Raw genomic sequence first — 20,657 nt, forward strand, 5'->3', positions numbered from 1 at the left:
ACACACCCTCCACCGACACATGCCGAGACTGTGCTGGCTGACACATACTGTATACTATCACTGCCTAGTGTTAAGAATTAAGAATGAAATGCGATTGATACTATACAAAAAAACAAATTCAAGTAAACGAACAATTATGCTGCATATTCAGAATTGCAATATGCTGCGCTGGCACTTGAGGGTATTTGATTTAGAGGTTTGCAAATGGACTTGATTGTGTAAAAACATCATCACTCAGTTTTGCCAAACACACACAGAGATACACACTGACATGCACACAGAGGGCCACCATGTAAGCGGAGAGACTGTTCGCCGAGCCAGCACAGCGTTAACGGCCTGATTTATACCACCGACAAAACTTGTTTTCGAAGATCGCTCTTCACACAAATATGCCGCGGAGCGCAGCTGGAAGCCATCTCCCTGCTGCAGAAATCAAACGTGGTGGGATTAGCCATCCCAAAATGTATTTTCTAACGCAAATCCTAGAGTAAACACAGAGCGGAGGAATGAGACGATGACAAGATGGTTGGAAACAAACTGTTAGTCTTTGAAAGTTTGTACCAGATGAGGCGTTTGATGTTGATACAGAGAAATGAGAGTTAGCGATGGAGATCAGGAAGGGAGGAGAACGAGGGGGGGGAGAGAAGGTAGAAACTGCCAGGCAGGGCACAAGGTTTAGTCGGTACCATTTGAAGTGGGTTTTTTTATTAAGCCAAAGAAGGAAGCGGAGAAAGGGAAGAACAAACAATGTGTAAGTGTGAGAAATCCTGGGAACTGCAGTGAAGGGATATCAACACCAGCCACCCTCCAAGGATAGTGTTTTCATTAACATGGGATTTCCAACATAGAAGTACTGATTCCAACACAGCAATGAATACAGCCCTCCCTTCTCTCTAAATCCATCTCCCAAGTTCAGCATGTCATGGCTAGATAACATAACTCAGCTGATTGCTATCTGTGCTGTGTTATTGCTTTTGGATTTAGCAGGTGGACAGAACGGATAGATACAGTAGATACCATTCAGCCTTTTCCAGACAACCTGGAATGTTATGATATAGTACAGTACGATCTTTGATCGCCATGCATGCAAGAGGATATTAACGGTTTACAACAGGTGGCCGTAATCTGCGATATGGTATTAAGAGTTCAGATATGACCCATCGGAACATGCAAGCTGTTACGTTCAGTTTAAAAATGACTACAGTGATCTGAATGTTCCAACCTATACACTCAATCAAAGAAGCTAAACATTCAGAATGAGCTGTATGCTCGGGATCATAACTCTGACACAAACCTCTGCTACAATACACAAAGTGGTTCTGTCATATTTTCCATTTGCGCAAGCAAACCATAACCTTAGGAGGGGTATAATTTCTAACTCTTGTTTAAAAAAGGTGATACAATCACTGTACTGGCCAGCTACTTTGGAACACGGCTCATGGTATTTCAGTACGCACAACAAAAAAGTGAGATCCTTGCCGACTGCTGTGTCAAACTGTTTTTATACTCCTTGGAAAAAATCAGGTCAATATAATATAATATCCAGTACACCAGTGATTCCCAAACACTGGGTCAGGAAACACAGATGGCTTGTGGGAGATTATTTCTGGGTCCCAGAACAAATTTGCAGAATTTTCTTGGAGATTATTAATTCAAAATGATATTAGTTCACTACATTGTGCACACATTTGCATCAAAATTAGTATCGGGATTTGGTCACTATATTTGTCAACTTTAAACCAATACAACTTGTGTATCATTACATTTGGACTGTACATGGATATGAAACCTCATCTTGTGAATGTAATGTGGAATTTCTAAAGCAGTAAAATGCACTTTTACAAAAAAATCCACCCAGGAATCCTTCTGCATTCTTACATAACATACTGATATATCTTATGTGACATGTGGTGAATGTTATCCATATTTGTTATAGTTAATTGGATTTCATGACTCTCACATCTGCTACTGTGCTAAAATGTCCTAAAAATAGATGAGTTAGATCAAATCATGATGATTCTAAATTATACTGTGAATACATTAAGGTCATGAATCCTCAACATAAATGTAATGCACAAAGCAGTGCAAAAAATACATTTAGATACAAATAAACCAACTTTATATTGTTCCTTACAAAAGGAGGACAATTATTATATCCAGGTCTTACACAGTCCACTGGCTGCTCATGTAACAGGTTCATGTAACTTGCCATTTAATGCCTGGGATCATTCTCAGTATTTGCCCACAAATAATAGGCAACAGCATGTGATCTCATCACACGCACATAGTTCATCCACACTTCCTCTCTCACTCTGCTCATTTCACACTCCTCTTCTTTAGAAATGAACTTGTCCACTCTTCCAATTCACATTGATGTGCACAGACAGAAAAAAAGTCTTACAAAAGCCAAGTAACTTATTTTACAAAGTGCATCTGAGCAAAAGAGAAAAAGAAAATCTGATTTCCATCAATCATTTAACTTTTATATGAAAAAAAAAGTCTCTGATGACTATTAAGTAATGTGATGGCAGAGTAATTGGGGAGCTGATGATGGCAATGCTGAGGTTGAACCCTTCAACATATCCACTCTACACTAACAGCAGGTGGAAAAGAGGAAGACATTATGAAGGAGCTGCAGACAGACCAAAGCACAACAGAACACAACATGATTATATTGTTTAATAACCAAATAGCAAAGAGAGACACATGGACAAAAAGAAAGATAATCTGTTTTGTGGCTCTTACTCAGTTCTTCATCATTGGCCCATGTGTTGTCTATTACCTCCTGCTTCTTTGTTACTGCCCTACTTCTAATACCCATATCCATCGTGCCAACAACACGCCAACCAATTTAATAGGAAATACACACACACGCACAAACACACGGGAGTAATGCCAGCATCCTTGCTTCAAGCTGGCATGAGTACAACACACTGTTGCTTATCCAGTCAGAGCTTCCACCAGAGGCTATTTTCCAATCAAATCAAAAGAAGGGCTTAGCAGGTAGGACCAGGCCTTTGTCTGCAGAGCTGGATGGATGAAACAGACACTATGAGAATGTCCTCAGTCCTTGCCTAGTTGCTCTAATCCAATGTTGGGCAGTCATTGTAATCCACTCACTTGGATAACATAATTAGATTACAGAAACAAAGAACAAAAAACAAAGTTACTAATCAGACCAGGAGATTATTATCAAATTACCAAAAAAAAAAAAAAAAAAAGAATCTCATAGTTGAGTGTGGTCAAGAGAAAGCTCACTCATTGTGAAGCAGCACATTACGTGTAAGTGGAAAAGCAGACAAGTGCAGTTTCTGGAGAAAAATAAACCTGTGACTTCTTTACTGAGCTACATAAGCTCATAAGGTCTGCCTAACATGGCTGTGGACAAATGGATTCTTTGAACAAACCAACATGATTTGAAACATCCCCTCAATGAAACACGTTGCCTGCATGAATTTGTCAACACACACACACACGCACACACGCACGCACGCAGAAATGTGTGAGAGTACTCGTGCTGACTGTATGTATTCACTGAGAGAGATGCTTGTAAATATATTTATGAATATCTGAATAATGATTTGTTTCGTAAAGTATACATAAGAACAACAAGAACTTTGTCTTGACTTAGTCTTTCTCTTCCATCTTCCACTAAACAGAACCTGCTGCGTGTGTCCGTGTGTGTGTGTCCAAGTGTGTTTGGGCTTGGCCTGGCAGCAGAGCTCTCTCATGTTACCCACACACAGGAAGGCTCAGAGCAATAACAAAGGCCTTTCAAAGGAACCCTCAGCAGGTTTAGATAAAATGTTTTCGCTCAAACTGATAAAAAGCATCTGCATCTTAAGTGAACAGGGACTGGTATCAGTGGCGTGGTATGCGCCACAGATCAGCCGACATAGATTAAAACAGAACCTCTTTAAATGGACACAAAGACCCATATACAGTGTTCCGAGTGAATAAGTGTCTCTGTGTGTGTGTGTGTGTGTGTGTGTGTCCAGTCCAGTCCAGTCCAGTAATGACAGAAGCACCTGTGAGTTTTACTTCACGCTCTAAATCAGCAGCCTGTCACTAACGTCCACTGAGTGAAACAGAAAACAAACAGTGTGTTATTGATGGGGATGAGCTGATTGAATATGCAGTCCTATATAATCCATACAGCCCTTAATATCCAATCCAATCCAACTTTATTTATAAAGCACTTTAAAAAACAACAACAGCTGAAACAAAGTGCTATACTGTCATCACGGTAGAACCTCAGGACTTCTGTGCACTGACTTCTGTCCAAACACAGGCAAGATTCACCTGCACTGTCACATGTCTGTGACGTTAGCTTATTCCTAAACAGTTGAATAACTGCCAGATACCAGAAGTGATGGTTATCTTGGGAAAAAATAGCAGAAAGGGACTCACTCATTCAACATTTTTTGACAATTCTACAGCCATAAAATCAATATAAATCCAGCAAGCCTCATTATCGTCATTGATGGTCATAAGAGGCTTAAATGCAGCAATAGGGTGTTCGTACTTATTTTTTAAAAGCAGTTTTGAACTGATTATCAGTATCAGTAGATACTTCAGGTTTTGATATCAATATTGCATAAATGTAAGAGAAAATCATATTATTTGGCCTTCTCTAAATCAGCAGCTTACATTCCTAAGCACAAACCTAAACAACTCTAATCACAAAGGCCTTGGTGTAGCACTGGCACCATCTATCTATCTATCTATCTATCTATCTATCTATCTATCTATCTATCTATCTATCTATCTATCTATCTATCTATCTATCTATCTATCTATCTATCTATCTATCTATCTATCTATCTATCTATCTATCTATCTATCTATCTATCTATCTATCTATCTATCTATCTATCTATCGCCCTAAGACTTTGGATATGGGGTGTGCATGGCCCGATGGTGTGCATCCTTGATTTTCAAGTTTTTTTGAGTAATTTTAATTTTCGCTGATTTATCACGGTGCACTTTTGCTGATTTCATTTTGCACTGGCGTGGCTGACAGTCACAAAACAGCTAGCGACGCTCATGTTTGGCATCGTCTCAGTTCTGCTCAGATCTGAGCTACTTCCAATAAAGCTTTTCTACATAACTCAGCTATGACTCCAGAAACTCCATCCCTGGTCGGCTCACCTGATAGTCAAACCTCCACAAAAATAACCATCAAGCAGTTCTATATCAGGTAACTTGTCCTGTAACTACTGTATATCACTTGCATTACCCTTTGCTACTAAGCAGTAGTATCATCCCTTGACAAACAAATCATGTCCTTGGCAAACAAATATAAATATACAGCATTTGCAGGTGATTTGAGGCAAAGAGCTATGTTAGGCTTTGCTATGTAAGTGTGTTTTGATCCTGAGAGTCTGCAACTCTCAAGCAGGGAGGTTTTCAAGTGGCGCACATGTGGCTGTGTTTGTTTGTTTGGTTCAACCCCACAGGTTGACCAAAACCACAGTCTTATTTATAGCAGTGGCACAAAAGGGAATAGAATCAGGCCAAGGGGGTGTTGGTGAGCGTGTGTATGGGTGGGGGTTGGTCATATTTTTGCATGGTCACGCTAACATCTGCCTGCTGTCACTTCAGCATGTGTGCATACTGTATGGTCGTACCGCAGGGTGTCTGCAGTTTGTGCCATGATTAATGTACGACTTTCATGATGAAATCGATGCCAGTTAAAATGAAACACAAGCCTACATTCCACAAGTGAAATAAATGTGAAACTGGAAACAATTGTAAGCCTATCAAAATGGAGGCCTCCGTGATGCCTCGAGTCAAAAAATACAAAGTTGCAACCCAATTGCAATGTGGAATGATTTAACTAATTACAATGACTAAATCCAACTCTATGAACTGTGACCATAATTTTGATAACTTCACTTATCACAGTGTGCAAATAGATTATAGGAGGTTATAAAAAAAAAATTCTCAGGGGCAACTTAGATGATTAGGTCAATTTCAACCAGAAATTCAGTGATATTTTTTCCCATGGAGAGTATGGGCAAATGTTAAGACACTCCATTGTTCTTTCTTTCATAAAGTTTGCCTCACCTGGACTTGTATGTATCTTTACTTCAATTAATGTTGTCAGTACAAACAGCTGGTGTCTAAATGTATCCTCGTGGCATTATGTCCGTGTCTGGATGCATCTCACCTGGAAGCCCTGAATGCGAGCCAGGTAGTCCAGCTGCTGTGAGGGTTGTACCGAGACGCCACAGGCCAAAGCTGGGTTCTTCCCCTTTATGGGCAGGGAGGCATCGGCAGTGGGTGACTGACCATTAAGCAGCAGCTCCCTGGCCATAGTAGCAGTTGGGCTGGGCGAGGAGGGTGAGCCGCTGTAGTATGGAGGGTGTCCTGGGGGCAGTGGTGCAGAGCAGGGTCCCATGTCTTTGGATGTTATGTAGTTGCCACTACTGCCACCAGGGCCTGAAGCATTACTCCCCTGCTTCCTGCTGGCCTCCATCTCCTGGTAGACATCCGGGCTGAGGTGGAGCAGACCTTTCTGGGCTGAAGGGGTCAAGGACGAGAAGAAAAATAGGTGGGAAAAGGTTATTAATGCTCTCATTTCTCAGTGTCAAACTTATGTACACACACCTTTTTCTGCTCACAACCCCTACCGCCAAAAAAAAAACATGTTTTCGCCCTTGAGGTCGTCATGACCTAGAGAAAAAAAATTGATCCAGACCAGAAATAGGCCGATGAGGAAAAACTACTCACAAACCTGACACATACATTTGTTCTGTGCACGTTGGCAGTTCTTGAAACCATCAAAGTGCCTGCTTGGTAACACTATTCTCACATTCTAAAAAAGTACTAGGAATTACTTCATAATTGATGGAAACCATGTCAGCTAATTGGCATACTGCTTCACTCGTTTTTTTTTAGAGTAGACATGTCAGGACTGAGAGGCAGGTTTGGTCTCAGATTAAAGTTCTTATGAGAATATTTGCATGTGTGAGGAAATATCCTGAGCTATTTGGATCCAACGGACTTTTCTTTAACAGGGTGCAGCTCGACCCATCCAAACATGCTGTGGTTGTAGCCTCCTGCTGAGCACAACAGATCTCAACCCCTATGATTCAATTGAGACCATTTGGATGAATCTAAATGTTGGCTTTCAGTACTCTGACATCACTGTCCTGAAAATGGTCATGACAGGTGGAAGAGGGAAACACGATTGGGTTTCATCACTTCGCAGCGGCGATAGAACGGAGAGGAACACATATAAGATGTGAAAGAAGACGACAAGTGGAGGAGGAGAAAAAGGCTTAACGAGAAAGGATGAGCTGGGAGCCTGCTCAGATGGAGGATGAGGTGGGAATAAGTGGATGTGAAAACCATGCAGAGTCTCCGAAGTCCAGCCAAGGTCACCAGAGACAGGAAGACCAGCTGTGTATGTGTCTGTGCGTTTGTCTGTGGGCTTGTTTGTGAGACCATGTGTGTGTGTGTGCGCGTATGGACCAACAGCTGGGAGAAAGCACTCGAGTGAGCGCATGAATGACAGGCCACTTCCTGTTTGAGTTAACATTACCATCTCACACACACAGACATACACGCACAGGGCGATAGCTCTTACTCCAGTCTAGGGTTTCTGGGAACCTGCAGACAGTATTTCCCATTATGAACAATGCAGTTTGTTCCAAAAGAGCAGAGAAGCTGAAGGAAACAGCAATGAAATCCAGGACTTATTACTCATACTACAACAAACTGCCCCATGCCAACAATGACACAACTGCTAGGATTTTTCCCCCCCTCCCAATCATGATGACAACTTTAATTTGAATTTACACGCAAGTAAAACTTGCAGGCCTTCACATTCTGAAATGTAGCGTCATAAAAAATGTAAGGTGTTAGCCAACATGACATCAGCAGTGGACAAAGGGTTCTGAGGAACTGGAGGGGGGTAGTGAATGTAATCCATGTGAGTGTGTGTGTGATTGTCTGTGTAAGTGCATGTGAGGAGGTTTGCATGTGATTGAGTGCTTAAAGCTGGTGTCAGATGGCAAGCAAGAGCGTGAGAGCAACACAGAGACATAGTGAGAGTGAATAAGTAAGAGTGACGGAGTGTGTTTGTGCGTGAGGACAGTGATTGTGAAATTGTGTACATGAAGTGGGAGCAAGTTGGGGAAAAGAAAAAAGCGAGAGTAGGGGGAGAAGCAGAGAGTGTTTGTGGTGCTGGTTCCAGGCAGTTTTGGAGGGGTCCCACCCAGGCTCAGCATCCAGTGGGCCAGGGGAGCGCTGGAGGGAAGCCAGAGTCAAGCATGAGACTGATCGAAAACAGATAGGGCCGAAGCCCACCGCTATAAATCACCACGGTGGAGCAAGACCTTCACATAGTTCACACATGCACACAACGAACACACAAATATATGCACAGCAGGAAATGAAATGTGGCAACTCGAGTGAAAAGCCCTGCTGCAATACGCATGGGAATAGAAGAGTGAAAAATCACTCACTTTTTTTTTGCTTCATTTTGCACTCCCTTCCTGTTTCTAAGCCACCCTGTTTGTAGCAGCACTGCATCCCACAGATCACCAGGGCAAAGGACACTTGCATTCACATGCACTCACACAAGTAGGGTAATAAAAGGAAATTTACCTAATTTGTTTCTCCTAGTTTGCTATACAAAATGCTGCCACCAGAGCAGGAGTGCTACTTGTTTCAGTGCTGGTGTGAACCTATGACACACACGCACGGTCAAGTTGTGGTTCACTTCAAAGGTAATATAAACACTGTTCCTGTGGCGGCAAATTAGTCAACGACAACTGCGCATATGATTTAATGTGACTGACTGTTTTCTGCTGAGTAGAATATTACGCAGCAGTCAGCCACTCATCAACGCAATACTTGCATGTAGTAGATTGTAATTAGTGATTCATTAAAAACTGTAACTTTTTAATATTTAGTTTTCCACTTTCATGACCAAAAGAAAAAACCAGCAGTGAGGAAGAAATACATTAATTACACCAACAGGGTCACATATGTTGTTATTTTTAGTTAGAGTCACGTGAAAGGAAAACATTTTACAGTCTATGACTTACATGCACAAACAAAATGTGGGCGCCCTTCCTGCAATAAATTAACAAGATCACGAGGAAGATGGTCATGAAGACGATATATTATAAAAGTCATTATTGTTGTCCCTAAAAATAGCAATCTTAAATGTTTCTCTGTACCATTGTGTGACTGGTCTGTCCTGGAGCTGACCTTTAGGGATACTTTAGGGATAAGAGTCCACTGTAATGGTTATGTGGAAATTTGTACTAAACTCCGACTCAACTTTTTTCCAAAACCTATCAAATCAATGGGCATTGCCAAATATTATAATAGTAGGTTCCTACCGAGGGTTAATTTCATGTAAAAAGTCAGGAGTGCACTGTACTCAGTGACATGGCAGGAAGGCAACTAGTAGTTACAATATTTTTTTGTTTTCTTTACAAATACATTCATTGAGGAGCATAATGTTGAATGCTTTCAATCCATACACCTTCAAATTTGACAATTGGCAGGGAGAGCTGGAATTCCACTAGGATTCAGAAATTGCTCTTCTTCAGTATCTTCGGTTGAGCATCTGTAACAGTTGTGATGTGGTCACTTGTCCCGTGAGGAACCGAGGCCATTTATTGTTTTTTCGAGAGACTTGTCGTACTCATCAACATCCATTGGTGTGATGAAATAAATAAGAACTGGAATCGTTAGGGGTATTACTTCAAGAATCTTGTAAAGTTTTATTTTATTGGACCTGTGGAGTTTTCTTGTAGCCAGTTTGGAGTAACATGTTGTGTTTCTCACCAAATCCCATTGTGTGCATCTTTGAGCCAAAACAAAAATCATGTTGCGTGCAGTTTCTTTCTTATGACACAATTTTTTAAATTTATATATTGTGCAATATTTACATCCAAGTTTCTTTGCCCGGGGTCTTCTCCCCTGCTGCTTTTGTTAGCACATTGAAGCATTTGTTGGAATTCCACTGCCACCAAATGTCATTCAGCAGAAGTGTGTAAAACCAACAGCAGGATGTGAATTACGCTAATGCTAAATTGCACCCTGCATGATACAAACTAAACAGGGACTCCCAGGCAAAAGACGGACCTAAGGTGCATTTAATAATTCTGAACAAGTATTTGATGTGAAAATATAGAATTATTTGGTTCTTAATTTCAAACATAATATGTTTGAAACAACTAATCAAACTTCTGCTGCCATGCATGTGTGTAGTAGATGTATTAGTTACCTATTCAGGACCCTTTCTGGCATAAACACTGACCTTGTCAGAACCAGTAGTCCTCATGAAGACCAAAACTCGGTCCTAATGAGACAGAACCTCCTTTCTGATGAACTGTTTGGGGTTAAGACTGTCATTGTGGTTAGGTTAAGGTGAGGCATTAACGGGTTATGGTTATGGTTAGGAATTACGCTTTGTTTCGGCTGTCCAAACGAATAAATATCATGTTCGGTGTCATGAGAAGAACAGCTGCACAACCGTGTGCGTAGGGCTAACCCTTTATAAAAACACTTCAGCACCAACTTCTTCACAGCTACCACATTGAAAATATTCCAGTTATACTGATTCCACAGTTAAATGAATAAGCTGCAATTCTGCAAACTGATTCAGTTATTGCTACTTCTATTTAATAAACAGCAAAGTCAATCAAAACAACAGACAGACCAGAAATATCTCCTACTCAGCAATTATAAACACACGCACAGAAAACTGAGACCAGCTGTATCTGTTTTAGTGAGTTGTAAATGGTGTTTATGCAATAAACATTATTCAGACATTAGCGTCGTGTGAGTGTTCTGTGGTTTGGGCAACTTTAAAGAGGTAATTAACAGACAGTTGAGCTTCATGCTGAGTGCGAGATAAACTATGAGTTGGAATGGCACAGGACCAAAGGCACACTTCAAGCCAGCAACAGGAACAAACACCAAATAAGGAAGACTGTTTCCCAAGGAGCTTTGCTCTGGAGGAATCAAGCAAAGCTTGAAGAATGGCTACCATAAAAACCACAACCACCAAAAAAAGTTTATCCAGGAGAATAAGCATTTACATATAAACACAATTTAGTGCTGCATTAAATCTGCGTATAAATCCGTGTGACTTGTCTTATCAACCTGCTCTGTGCTTTTCATTATGGAAAAGTTGAAATATCAGACCAGTTCTGCTCTACAGGCCCAAGCTGGCAGCGCTGCCAAAAGCCTCTTCGAATAGGGGCTATCCGTTTGTTTTCCACTCGGCTGCTCCACATTTCACAGACTATTCATCTGTCCTTTAAACTGCTCTTTCTCCAGCTGCTGGCATTTACTTTGCTGACATCAGTCGTGAAACTGCTTGCAGTGTGTCATGTTTTTTTTTCCAAGCTGGGACATCACAACAGATCCAGCTCAGGTAGAACAATGCATGTAAATCTGCTTAAACATCACAACTATGAATTATTTGCCAAATGTTTTTCATATGTAATAAATAATAACTTAATCAAATCCTACAGCATGTGGAATGAATGGAAAAACAGCATCACTGCCAGACACTGGAGACCAGGAAATCATCTGAAAATAGAATGTAAGGTTCTTGAAATAGCATTTTTACTTGGGTGAGGAGAGGAGTTTTTCATTGTTTTTATTTTGATTACAGACAAGACAGCCAACTTAACAAGAGAAGCAGCTGATAGAGAACAGCTGTTTCCTTCCAAATTACAGCCTTAAACTTTTTAGTGAAGGATCATCAAGTCCTTTAACCTCTATAAATAAAATGCCCCTTGAGGCCGTCACATTCCCATATACATAAATCAAGTCATCATAGTATTTTGTCTATGGTTTAAAATTTCCATAAGTAGAGAATTGTTCCCTAATGAGAGAATGACGGAGGATGCGGTCTTTGACATATCTCGGTGTTTGTTTCATATCTGGTTCCATTTCAGACAGAGACAGATGGACAGAGACATAGGCGTGTTTACTTTCAGTTGAGTCAACAGAGTATGTATTGGATTTTTGCAGCTTGCCGCACAATGCTGATGGGACATTCTTCAGTGTACTGGGAAACGAAACAATTATTAAGCTGACAACAATCTGTGTACGATTGTAAGTTCCACGACAGGTGGGTGATATTACCTCAAATTTCTACCACAGAATGTTTTTGTTCTTATTTTTTTCTTACTGCACTTTAAACACAAAATGTTCACTGTATTTGCAACAAAGAATGCATGACGCATTCTGGCGGTTGTGTGCATATTTTATGCACTGATGATAATCAGCTTTGAGTCCAGTTCCGTCATGCTGACTGGTGTTTTGTTTGATATCTGTGTGTGCATTACCTTAATTTACACTGCACATGTCTGTGATGTAGCTTTGATTAACAGCACGGGGCTCTGGTTCGGGTCGGGGGCTTGGTTTGTTATCTCTCCGACCCAATCTGAGCTGTCATGATTGATTCTCTGTGGCGCATGAAGCTGCACCTAATGCTGCTCTCTCGCTCTCAGTCTGCCGCCACAGAGAGAACGAAGCACAGCTGCATTAATTCCCTCAACCTTTTAAATTGACGATTAATTTTGACAGCAGTTAAAAAAAACTTGAGTTACTCATCTTCAACTTCCCCATCTGAGTGCACTCAATGCTCAAGTCCAAATTCGAGTCAAACAGGTTTAGAGTACAAATCCTGGACCAAAAACCATCGCAATGTTGGTCTCCTGAAAGCAGTGGAACACATGCTTTCATACATATCGTGGGTTAATTTTTTTCTAATTTCAGCAACGTGTTTAATAGCAATTAGGTTACTTCAAAGTTCCAGTACTTTTTATGTGGTTTTTGTCTTATTATGCCTGGACTTGGCATGTGTTAGACATAGCTAATTGAGATATATATTGTATCAAAAAAATCCTTGTATCACATCTTCACATATCCTGCTTCATGATGGGCTTTGTCTCTCTGTGTGCGTAAGATTAAGGGAATGTTTGTGTGCATCTGTGCTCCAGTGTGCTTGTGTTTTAATCCTGAGTGAAAGGCTACGTTTTTGCACAGGAAGGCAGTGGGGGGACTCCCCAGAGGGCCTCAGTATGCCGGCTCTGTAAGCCTGTATGAATGAGTCTGAATTCGCAGGCTCCCCACGAGGACGCACGGCCGATTAAGCTGACAGTCAGAGGCCCATTGACCAGTCACAGAGATTAAACGCCGGGCCATCTCCTCGGCTAAAACCACCTGCGGGATGGAGGGAACGATGGACAGCCGGCGAGAAGGAGGAGAAGGAAGTGGAGAGAGATACAGGGAGACGTGCAGATACTCACTGTTGCTTGTTGCTTCGGTAAAAGACGCCTTTTGTCCATTCCAGCCTTTGTTGTCCATCTAATAGTGATGTGGAGAGAAGGAGACAAGGGGGAGGTAAGAGAGATGTAGATTCTTGAACAGACAGCTTCTTCATGCATGTCAGACAAGTTCCTTCCTACTGTTTAGGCCACAAAGAGACGACTGCTTAAATGAGGGGATGCTTAAGGAGCCTAATGTCTGTCTAGGCCAGCTACTTAATTAAAGGGGTTGTCAATGTTCAGCGACAATAAAGACGCTCCTATTTGATGTGTGTCCTTTGCTGAGGTATGCACAAACACACGTGTGTGAAACAGAAACACAAATAATTTCTGGTGTGTGTGACGTGGTTGTAAACAAATCCCCCTTCACGCACTCTCTTCACACTTCACAGATCACCCACAGTCCCTTGATGGGAATGTAGTGCAACACAGTTGGCAACAAAAGGGAAGGGAGGGAATGATGAGAGACAGAGAAAGAGCTCTATAGAAAGACAACCTATGCTACAAAACAGGATATTGTTTAATTATTCCACATAGCTCAGCGTTGTCAAAGGATCTAAAGAAAAGTAGGGCATTCATCTGATCTTTATAGAGATGTTTTCAGAGTTGTCAAGCTAACTCCATCCTGTCTAAATATTCGGCCATGAGTGCAACCACAAGGACCACTCTGCTTATTTCTCCTACGCATACTCTCATTTATCTGAAACCTCAGACATCAAAACATGGTGGTTTTCAGGGCCAACGATTTAAACTTGTTTCCTTGTCATCACATGGAGCTAGAGCATGATTTACTGTGCAGCACTTTCAAAAACGTGATTTGCTAAAGCTTTAGTACATTTCTTTATTGGCGTCACTTCACAAAACCGACCAGCCTGAATACTCGACACAGGATGGGAAAGCAGGTAAAGACAGACAGTAAATGCAAACTGGGTTGTGGTTTCTTAACTTTAGTCATTGTGATATGAGCATTGTGTCATCCTTTAGCTTTACGGTATGACTGTCAGAGTAAAATATATGCAGCTGCACATATCAAACTAATGAGCTGTCTGGGGAAACGCCATATATCCCTCGTTCCTGGTTCCTGGTTATGTAACATCATTTCAATCTAAATCTGCTCCCTTGAGCTTAAAAAAAATCCAATGAGATGAATATAGTTGATGTGATCAATTGCTGCTTGCAAACACATTCAGTGCAGAGGAGCTGAACAGATTACATAACAGGTTACCAGGACTGGGATTATTCATGGATTCTGCACACGGCTGTAGAGATGAGAAAGACGCATAATAGACAAAGTAATGGCTGTGCAGAGAATTGTTTTTTGTCATCCTTCAGCATACAGCTGCGTGGATATCCACTAACCAGCAGAATGCCAAGATCCCTCGAGTCATGCTCCTAGCATGTCCAGAATAGCAATTACATAATGTTCTCGATGACACTTGAGCGTGAGCATGTAAGGTTTGGAGAGATTTTCTTGCCATTATAGAACATGGGTGCATCATATAAGCAATTTTGCACCTAAACAAAAAAACATGCCGAGACAATACAACACAATTTCCTTTTACCCATAATAACTCGTGGTCATCCATTGATGTGCAAATGAACAGCTGCCAAACAATGCCACACTGTCAGATGGTAGTGAGATAAATTGCGGTCACTCAATCCAGTCATTTTATTCTTAACATTATTAGTGTGCATGACACACAATGATATCAACAGCAAAAAACTGTGAAAGCACTCAACAGGATTGGGTGACAATATTAGAATAGTTTCTATCGCAGTATAAAACATGTTTTCTTCTCATATGTACAAAGTAAACCAGTCTAAAACAGTTACACATCATACAGATGTGAGCTAGAGTTGCAATCAGCAGTAAAGTAGAGTTCTCACCTCGGTAGGGTTCTGAGGGACTGTAGAGGCCTTGTATCCCAGCTGCAGCAACATCGCCTCGGCTGCGTTCCGCTTGGCTACCTTCTTGTTCGGTCCTGTTCCCGTGGCAACCTCATTATTCACCTTCACCTGCATGTACACATATACAAACAAATAAACGCAGGAAAAGAGTCATGTTTAAGTGTGTACATTTAAAATACAGATAACGGGGCTGCACAGACACCTGTTAAGATGCCAGTGGCTTACTTGATACCTTAAATTTTAGTTTTTCCCATAGATTGTATTTTAAAACGGATGGAATCTCCTCATTTCCTAGCTGAAGCAAACCTAGGAGTAGTATTGTATTAAATAGCCACCAGCTCATTGAAAACATATGTTCTAATTATATTTACAACACAAACAAACATGATATGTTTACCGTATCAATTGCTAGTTTCAGGCCTTCTTCAATAGAGCATGACTGTCCAGTAACAGCCTGGTTGGAGGTGAACTTTTGGATGCAAAACCTCAACATGGTGGCGGACTAATTGCAATTCTGGAGGCTTCAAATGGGAGTTTTATATTCTTACGCTTGACGTCATGACTGGTTGCTAGGTTTTTCCATGATTTTGCTCTAGTTTTTCACACTTTCAGGAGAAACCACGGCTCTGCTTCCCGATTTGAGTCAGCCATGCTATTTGCCTCACACAAAAAAAAACCTGCAAGTGAAGTGTTTGTTTTTCAGTGATCCCAAAACATTAAATCTGTCTACACAGAATGTAAGCAGATATTTCCAAGAGCATATCAGACGTCGTTATGTTATGCAAACAGACAATTACCCTGTACAAATACCACTCTGGAAGCCAAAGCCTGTGAACAGTTGGACTTCACTGCGCTTACTCAAAAGTGGTCTGACATGTTAACCAAGAGCGGGTCTGAATGCATAAAGTAGGCCACAATATAACATGAGCAGGAGTGCCTCAACAAATAAAACAAATAACACAATTGTATTTTATTTAATTAAAAAAAAATCATCAATGCCAAAAAGGCTTCTGACACAAAAGTGAAGCCTCATTTTTGTAAGATGGGTGATGATTCATAGAAAAGACTCATTTGAGGCCCACTGCTTACTGAGGGAAACAATGTGGAAATTTTTAGACGAGTAAGTGGACTGACAAAAGGAACACACACATTCGCTGGGGCTCAATGTGTTTATCAAAGAGGCATGGAGAATAGGTTTGAGGCTGAATTACTCCCTGATGCTAAGACAAGCTTTGTTTGTTTTGTGAAAAGAAACGATTTAGGGAGACAAGGAGCGGGAATATGACTGAGAGAGACAGACAGACATACAGAGAAACTGCAGTTAAAATGAATATAAAAGTAATATTAACCGTGCTATGCTAGCTTTGCTAGATATTTGTCTAATACTAGCAACAAAGCTAAACAGAAACCACAAAACCAAATACAGCTGAACTCAGCAGAGGAAACAGTTCCTTCTTCATACAAATTCCTTGCTCTGAATACTGGATTAGTGATGAACAGCAGCTCTTCGATAGTTAGGTGTTAGGTGTTAAAGGTCGTTGCTGAAGCAAGACCAAACATTTTATTCTGTTAATGAACACTGGCTCCTTACTACACAACCACAATAATAAGTCTCTGAAGCACAGAGCAGCATTGCTGTTTTCTTTATGAGCAGCAAAGTCAGTGGCAACTAGAAAATTCCGTTGCATGTTTGCAAAAACATAAATAAATTATGAATGTTGAGTTAATGAAGACATTGGTCTGAATATGATGATATACTACTTTATCCTACTAAATAGAACATGGTTAGTGCCGTCTTAGTCCATAATAACAGCTGCTTTGATGATTGTCAAATCACCAGAAGTAAGAGTCTTCAGATGGTGCAACTGAAAGTGAACAGTAGTTGGTGCAAAATAATAATAATAATAATAATAATAATAATAAATAGGTTTTATATAGCGCTTTTCAAGGTACCCAAAGACGCTTAACAAAAACAAAAAGGCTGCAGAAATGAAAGTTTTGGTGAAATCGTGTTTCTACCTCAGGCTTTACATCATGGAGTATGTTGGCTGTACACAGGATTGGGCTGGATGTGCAGACATGACAAAAATAGGAAACTGGATCATTGTCCCCGGAGGAGAGGTTATATAATGCTGCTGGCTTCCTTTGGTCAGACAGAGGGCCTTTATTCCTGCTCCTGCCATCTGCTTGTTTTAACCACAAGGTAATGAATAAACTTCAACCATATTTTTTATCCACAAAATCGTAGTCTGTTCCTTTTAACTTATCCATTAACATAAAATTGCGCACATGATCACAAAGCTCATGTGATTCCTGTGGACACTTAATTCCCATCCTTCTCATCTCAGTCCCTTTTCATTTACATAAGCCTGAATCAACTAAAACTGTCAGGAAACTGGATTGTGGTAAAAAAAAAAAAAAATGTTTACTGTAATTTGAAATATGACAATATGAGAATCTGAAAAGATAAACAAATTCATTACTAACCTGCATGATAAACTCTCGGCGTCGGGGCATCCCCCTCTCAGAAAGCAACAGGTACTCGGGCTCCTTTTCCTTCTTTGCCTGTTGGATTTGTGCTAGACGGCTGATTGGGTTCATGCCTTGGCCATAGTCTGGTCCCGTCTGGAGAGACATATTCATTAATTTATTGTGTACAGCTTTATCCTCCACATGAAGAGAACATGAAAACTCCATGCAGAAAAGCCCCGTTTCCTACCAGATCACAAACCCTTATCTAGTCCACTACCACATCTAGTCCATTAACTACAGTTGTGTTAATTCGTAGCCACGTGTCCCACACCATCTTCAAATATAGCTTGAGTGATCAGATATGAACACATCTGGATGCATTCAGATCTTTATTTGTGACTGGATCGCACAGTTCAAATGTTTATGTCAGGTCTTGACAGGGACATAAAGTGACAAGTAGGGGAAACGCGACTTAAAACATTGTATTTCACTGAATATTAGGACTGACCAGCCCAGTAGCATCATTGTACCTTGAATACACCTGACTTCAACAACAGTGTTAACTCATTGAATGGATAGAATCATTCCCTGCTTTTACACTAACACTTTTTCCCCCTTTCTCCACCCAGCTACTATACCTTGAGGATGGTCTTGGTGCGTTTCTTATAGTGTGTCTTGGGTTTCTCCACAGCTGGAATGAAGGGCAGCTTCTTCAGGTCCTGCAGGATGGACAGGGCAGCACGCTTTTTGGACAGCTTCTTGCTGTTGCCCTCACCTTCGGCAGAGAACTCCCCGACGGAGACGCGAGTCAGGAAGCTTTTCATGTGTGGGGGGCCGCTCTCCTTCAACACCTGGTGACACAAGGTGGACATGAGCGACTTGATTAAATAAAATGTTAAATAAAAGGTCAGTAGGAATGTAGGAAAGACAGAAATAAAGCAAAATATAGCTTAATTAAATCTGTGATGTGTGCATGCGTGCGTGTGCGCAGCTTGCTCTGCAAGCAGCTTAATAGTCGGTCCAAAACATCTGCTCTTGCTGGTCAGAGGGCTGCCCACACGTGTGTAATTCATATACGAAACACACACACACACACACACACACACACACACACACATTGACACATTATGAAAAGTAACATGTTCCTAGATGACAGTCCCAAGTGATGAAGGCTCAGTTTCCTTCCTCTAGCCTCTGGTCACCTGGGAGACCTAAAACAAACACCGGCTGGCGTTAGGTCATGCTTCTGCAATCACATCCACTTCCTGTGAAGTCCAAGAACAGTGTGAGTGTGTGTTAGTGTGTGTAGCAGGTGGGCTTCTCCCCAACCCCATTTAGAAAAACACACTGGTGGAAGATCACAGCTTGCTGACTTTCTATCGTTCTCCCCCTCAAGCTATAGCTGCTGCATGGAAGTGTTTTCTCGAGCCATTTCCACAAAACTCTCTTTCTTCGCCGCCTCTTCTGTTCTCCTTCACTTGAGCTTCATTTGTGGTGCAGACAGCACAAATTGCAGCAATCAGATGCCATCTTGAAACAGTTAATTTAAACCTAGTGACCGATAAAGCAGATTAAAAATGATAAGTGGAACTTTTAGCATTCCTCAAATACTTAACACATCAACACAGACTAATACCAGACCTTGAAGAGGACAAAGGACATTATGTGCACACCTCTCCTTCCCTGCCACAGCAATAACTGTACAATGTAGTGTTTTAGTCAAATAAGAATGTAAAATAAAATGAGAAAACAGACAAAAAAAAAGGTCAGGTCTAAAACGCTCTCTGTAATTTATGCATACCCTGTCTGCCCATTCATACTAAAGGGTACACGTTAATTGGTCCGGTGTTCCACGAACATGCACCTGATCTCACATTCCATTGGTATATATATATTGTACTACCTGGAACATGCACATTTGCTACATCTGGTCAGCATGGTCACACATTTTGTGCTGCAAGTAGATGCCATTTTTTCCACAGCAGACCTCAGTGAACGAGCACACAAGGTAACTAGGGAAAAAACTCTTATGACATCCAATTCTGCCATCGACCTCACAAAAAAGGGGCTTATACTAAGGCTCTTTATATTCCAAGTACATGACTGCAGGACATCCTTGTTAACACCGCTGACACTTGGCCCCATGTTTGCTGTCAGTGTAACTGTCAACATTCCTGCAAGTATACAGCATGCAAAGATGCGTGTTGCAGACGAGCCTTGAAGTGTTAGCTGTCCAAGCTAACAGGCAAACTCTCCTCCACCCGGGGGATCTGCTCTGGTCTTGCTCATCACCAGAAAAAGGAAACGCAACATGGCAGCATCGTGCACATTACAACATTCAACTCTGCTTTCCGTGTTGTGACACAGCACATTTCTGGGCACTGGTCGGGCCGACACTATACCACTTTAAGACATTAAATATGCGCTACGAACAAAACATAGATGTGTTTGATTATGGGCCAGGAAGCACAGGTCTCTAAAGAAAGAAGAAATCCTGTATCTGTACTCACTTAATCCCTCACTTTCCCTCCTTGCTCATTACAGACTCCTTCAAACATGTGTGACTGTTCGGCTTATGTGGCTGAGCAGAATGGCAATACAAAGGATTGCTTTCCACAAACAAAACCACGCTTTTTATCTGTAATTACAATATCTATTCGAGCCTTAGTGGTAAAGTTCAAACTAAAACTTTAAAAACCGTTTCAACTTTAAAATATACAGCCTACAAGCGCTGAAGACTATGTAACATATCAACCAAGATTTCCAGCAGAGGGCACTGTGAACACAGATTGGCCTGCATCCGTGCCCTCTTTGCTGATCAGAGGAAGACATAACAGTGACGTTATGTTGGGTTTTGTGTGTCAACGGACAAAAAAAAGCAAGCAAAACTAAAGCATATGAATGCTGCATGTGCAAGTATTTCTGGTTCTACACCATAGATGGCAAGGTAACAGTGGATTCAGC

The 20,657-nt window shown here is 41.1% G+C and overlaps 1 protein-coding gene across 3 annotated transcripts in view; it reads right to left on the reverse strand.

Moving 5' to 3' along the window:
* The window catches only part of stau2 (staufen double-stranded RNA binding protein 2), a 79,971-nt gene that overhangs the window by 31,659 nt on the left and 27,655 nt on the right, over positions 1-20,657 (reverse strand). For all 3 annotated transcript variants that reach the window (XM_083901585.1, XM_083901586.1, XM_083901584.1), the window contains exons 8-12: positions 18,332-18,544; positions 17,709-17,846; positions 15,201-15,329; positions 13,296-13,353; positions 6,173-6,525 (exon numbers count right to left, since the gene is read on the reverse strand). In XM_083901585.1, the coding sequence (XP_083757711.1) occupies positions 6,173-6,525; positions 13,296-13,353; positions 15,201-15,329; positions 17,709-17,846; positions 18,332-18,544 (891 nt within the window). The remainder of the gene's footprint in view (positions 1-6,172; positions 6,526-13,295; positions 13,354-15,200; positions 15,330-17,708; positions 17,847-18,331; positions 18,545-20,657) is intronic.

This window comes from Microchirus variegatus (assembly GCF_963457635.1).
Source record: "Microchirus variegatus genome assembly, chromosome: 15".
Lineage (NCBI taxonomy): Eukaryota > Metazoa > Chordata > Actinopteri > Pleuronectiformes > Soleidae > Microchirus > Microchirus variegatus.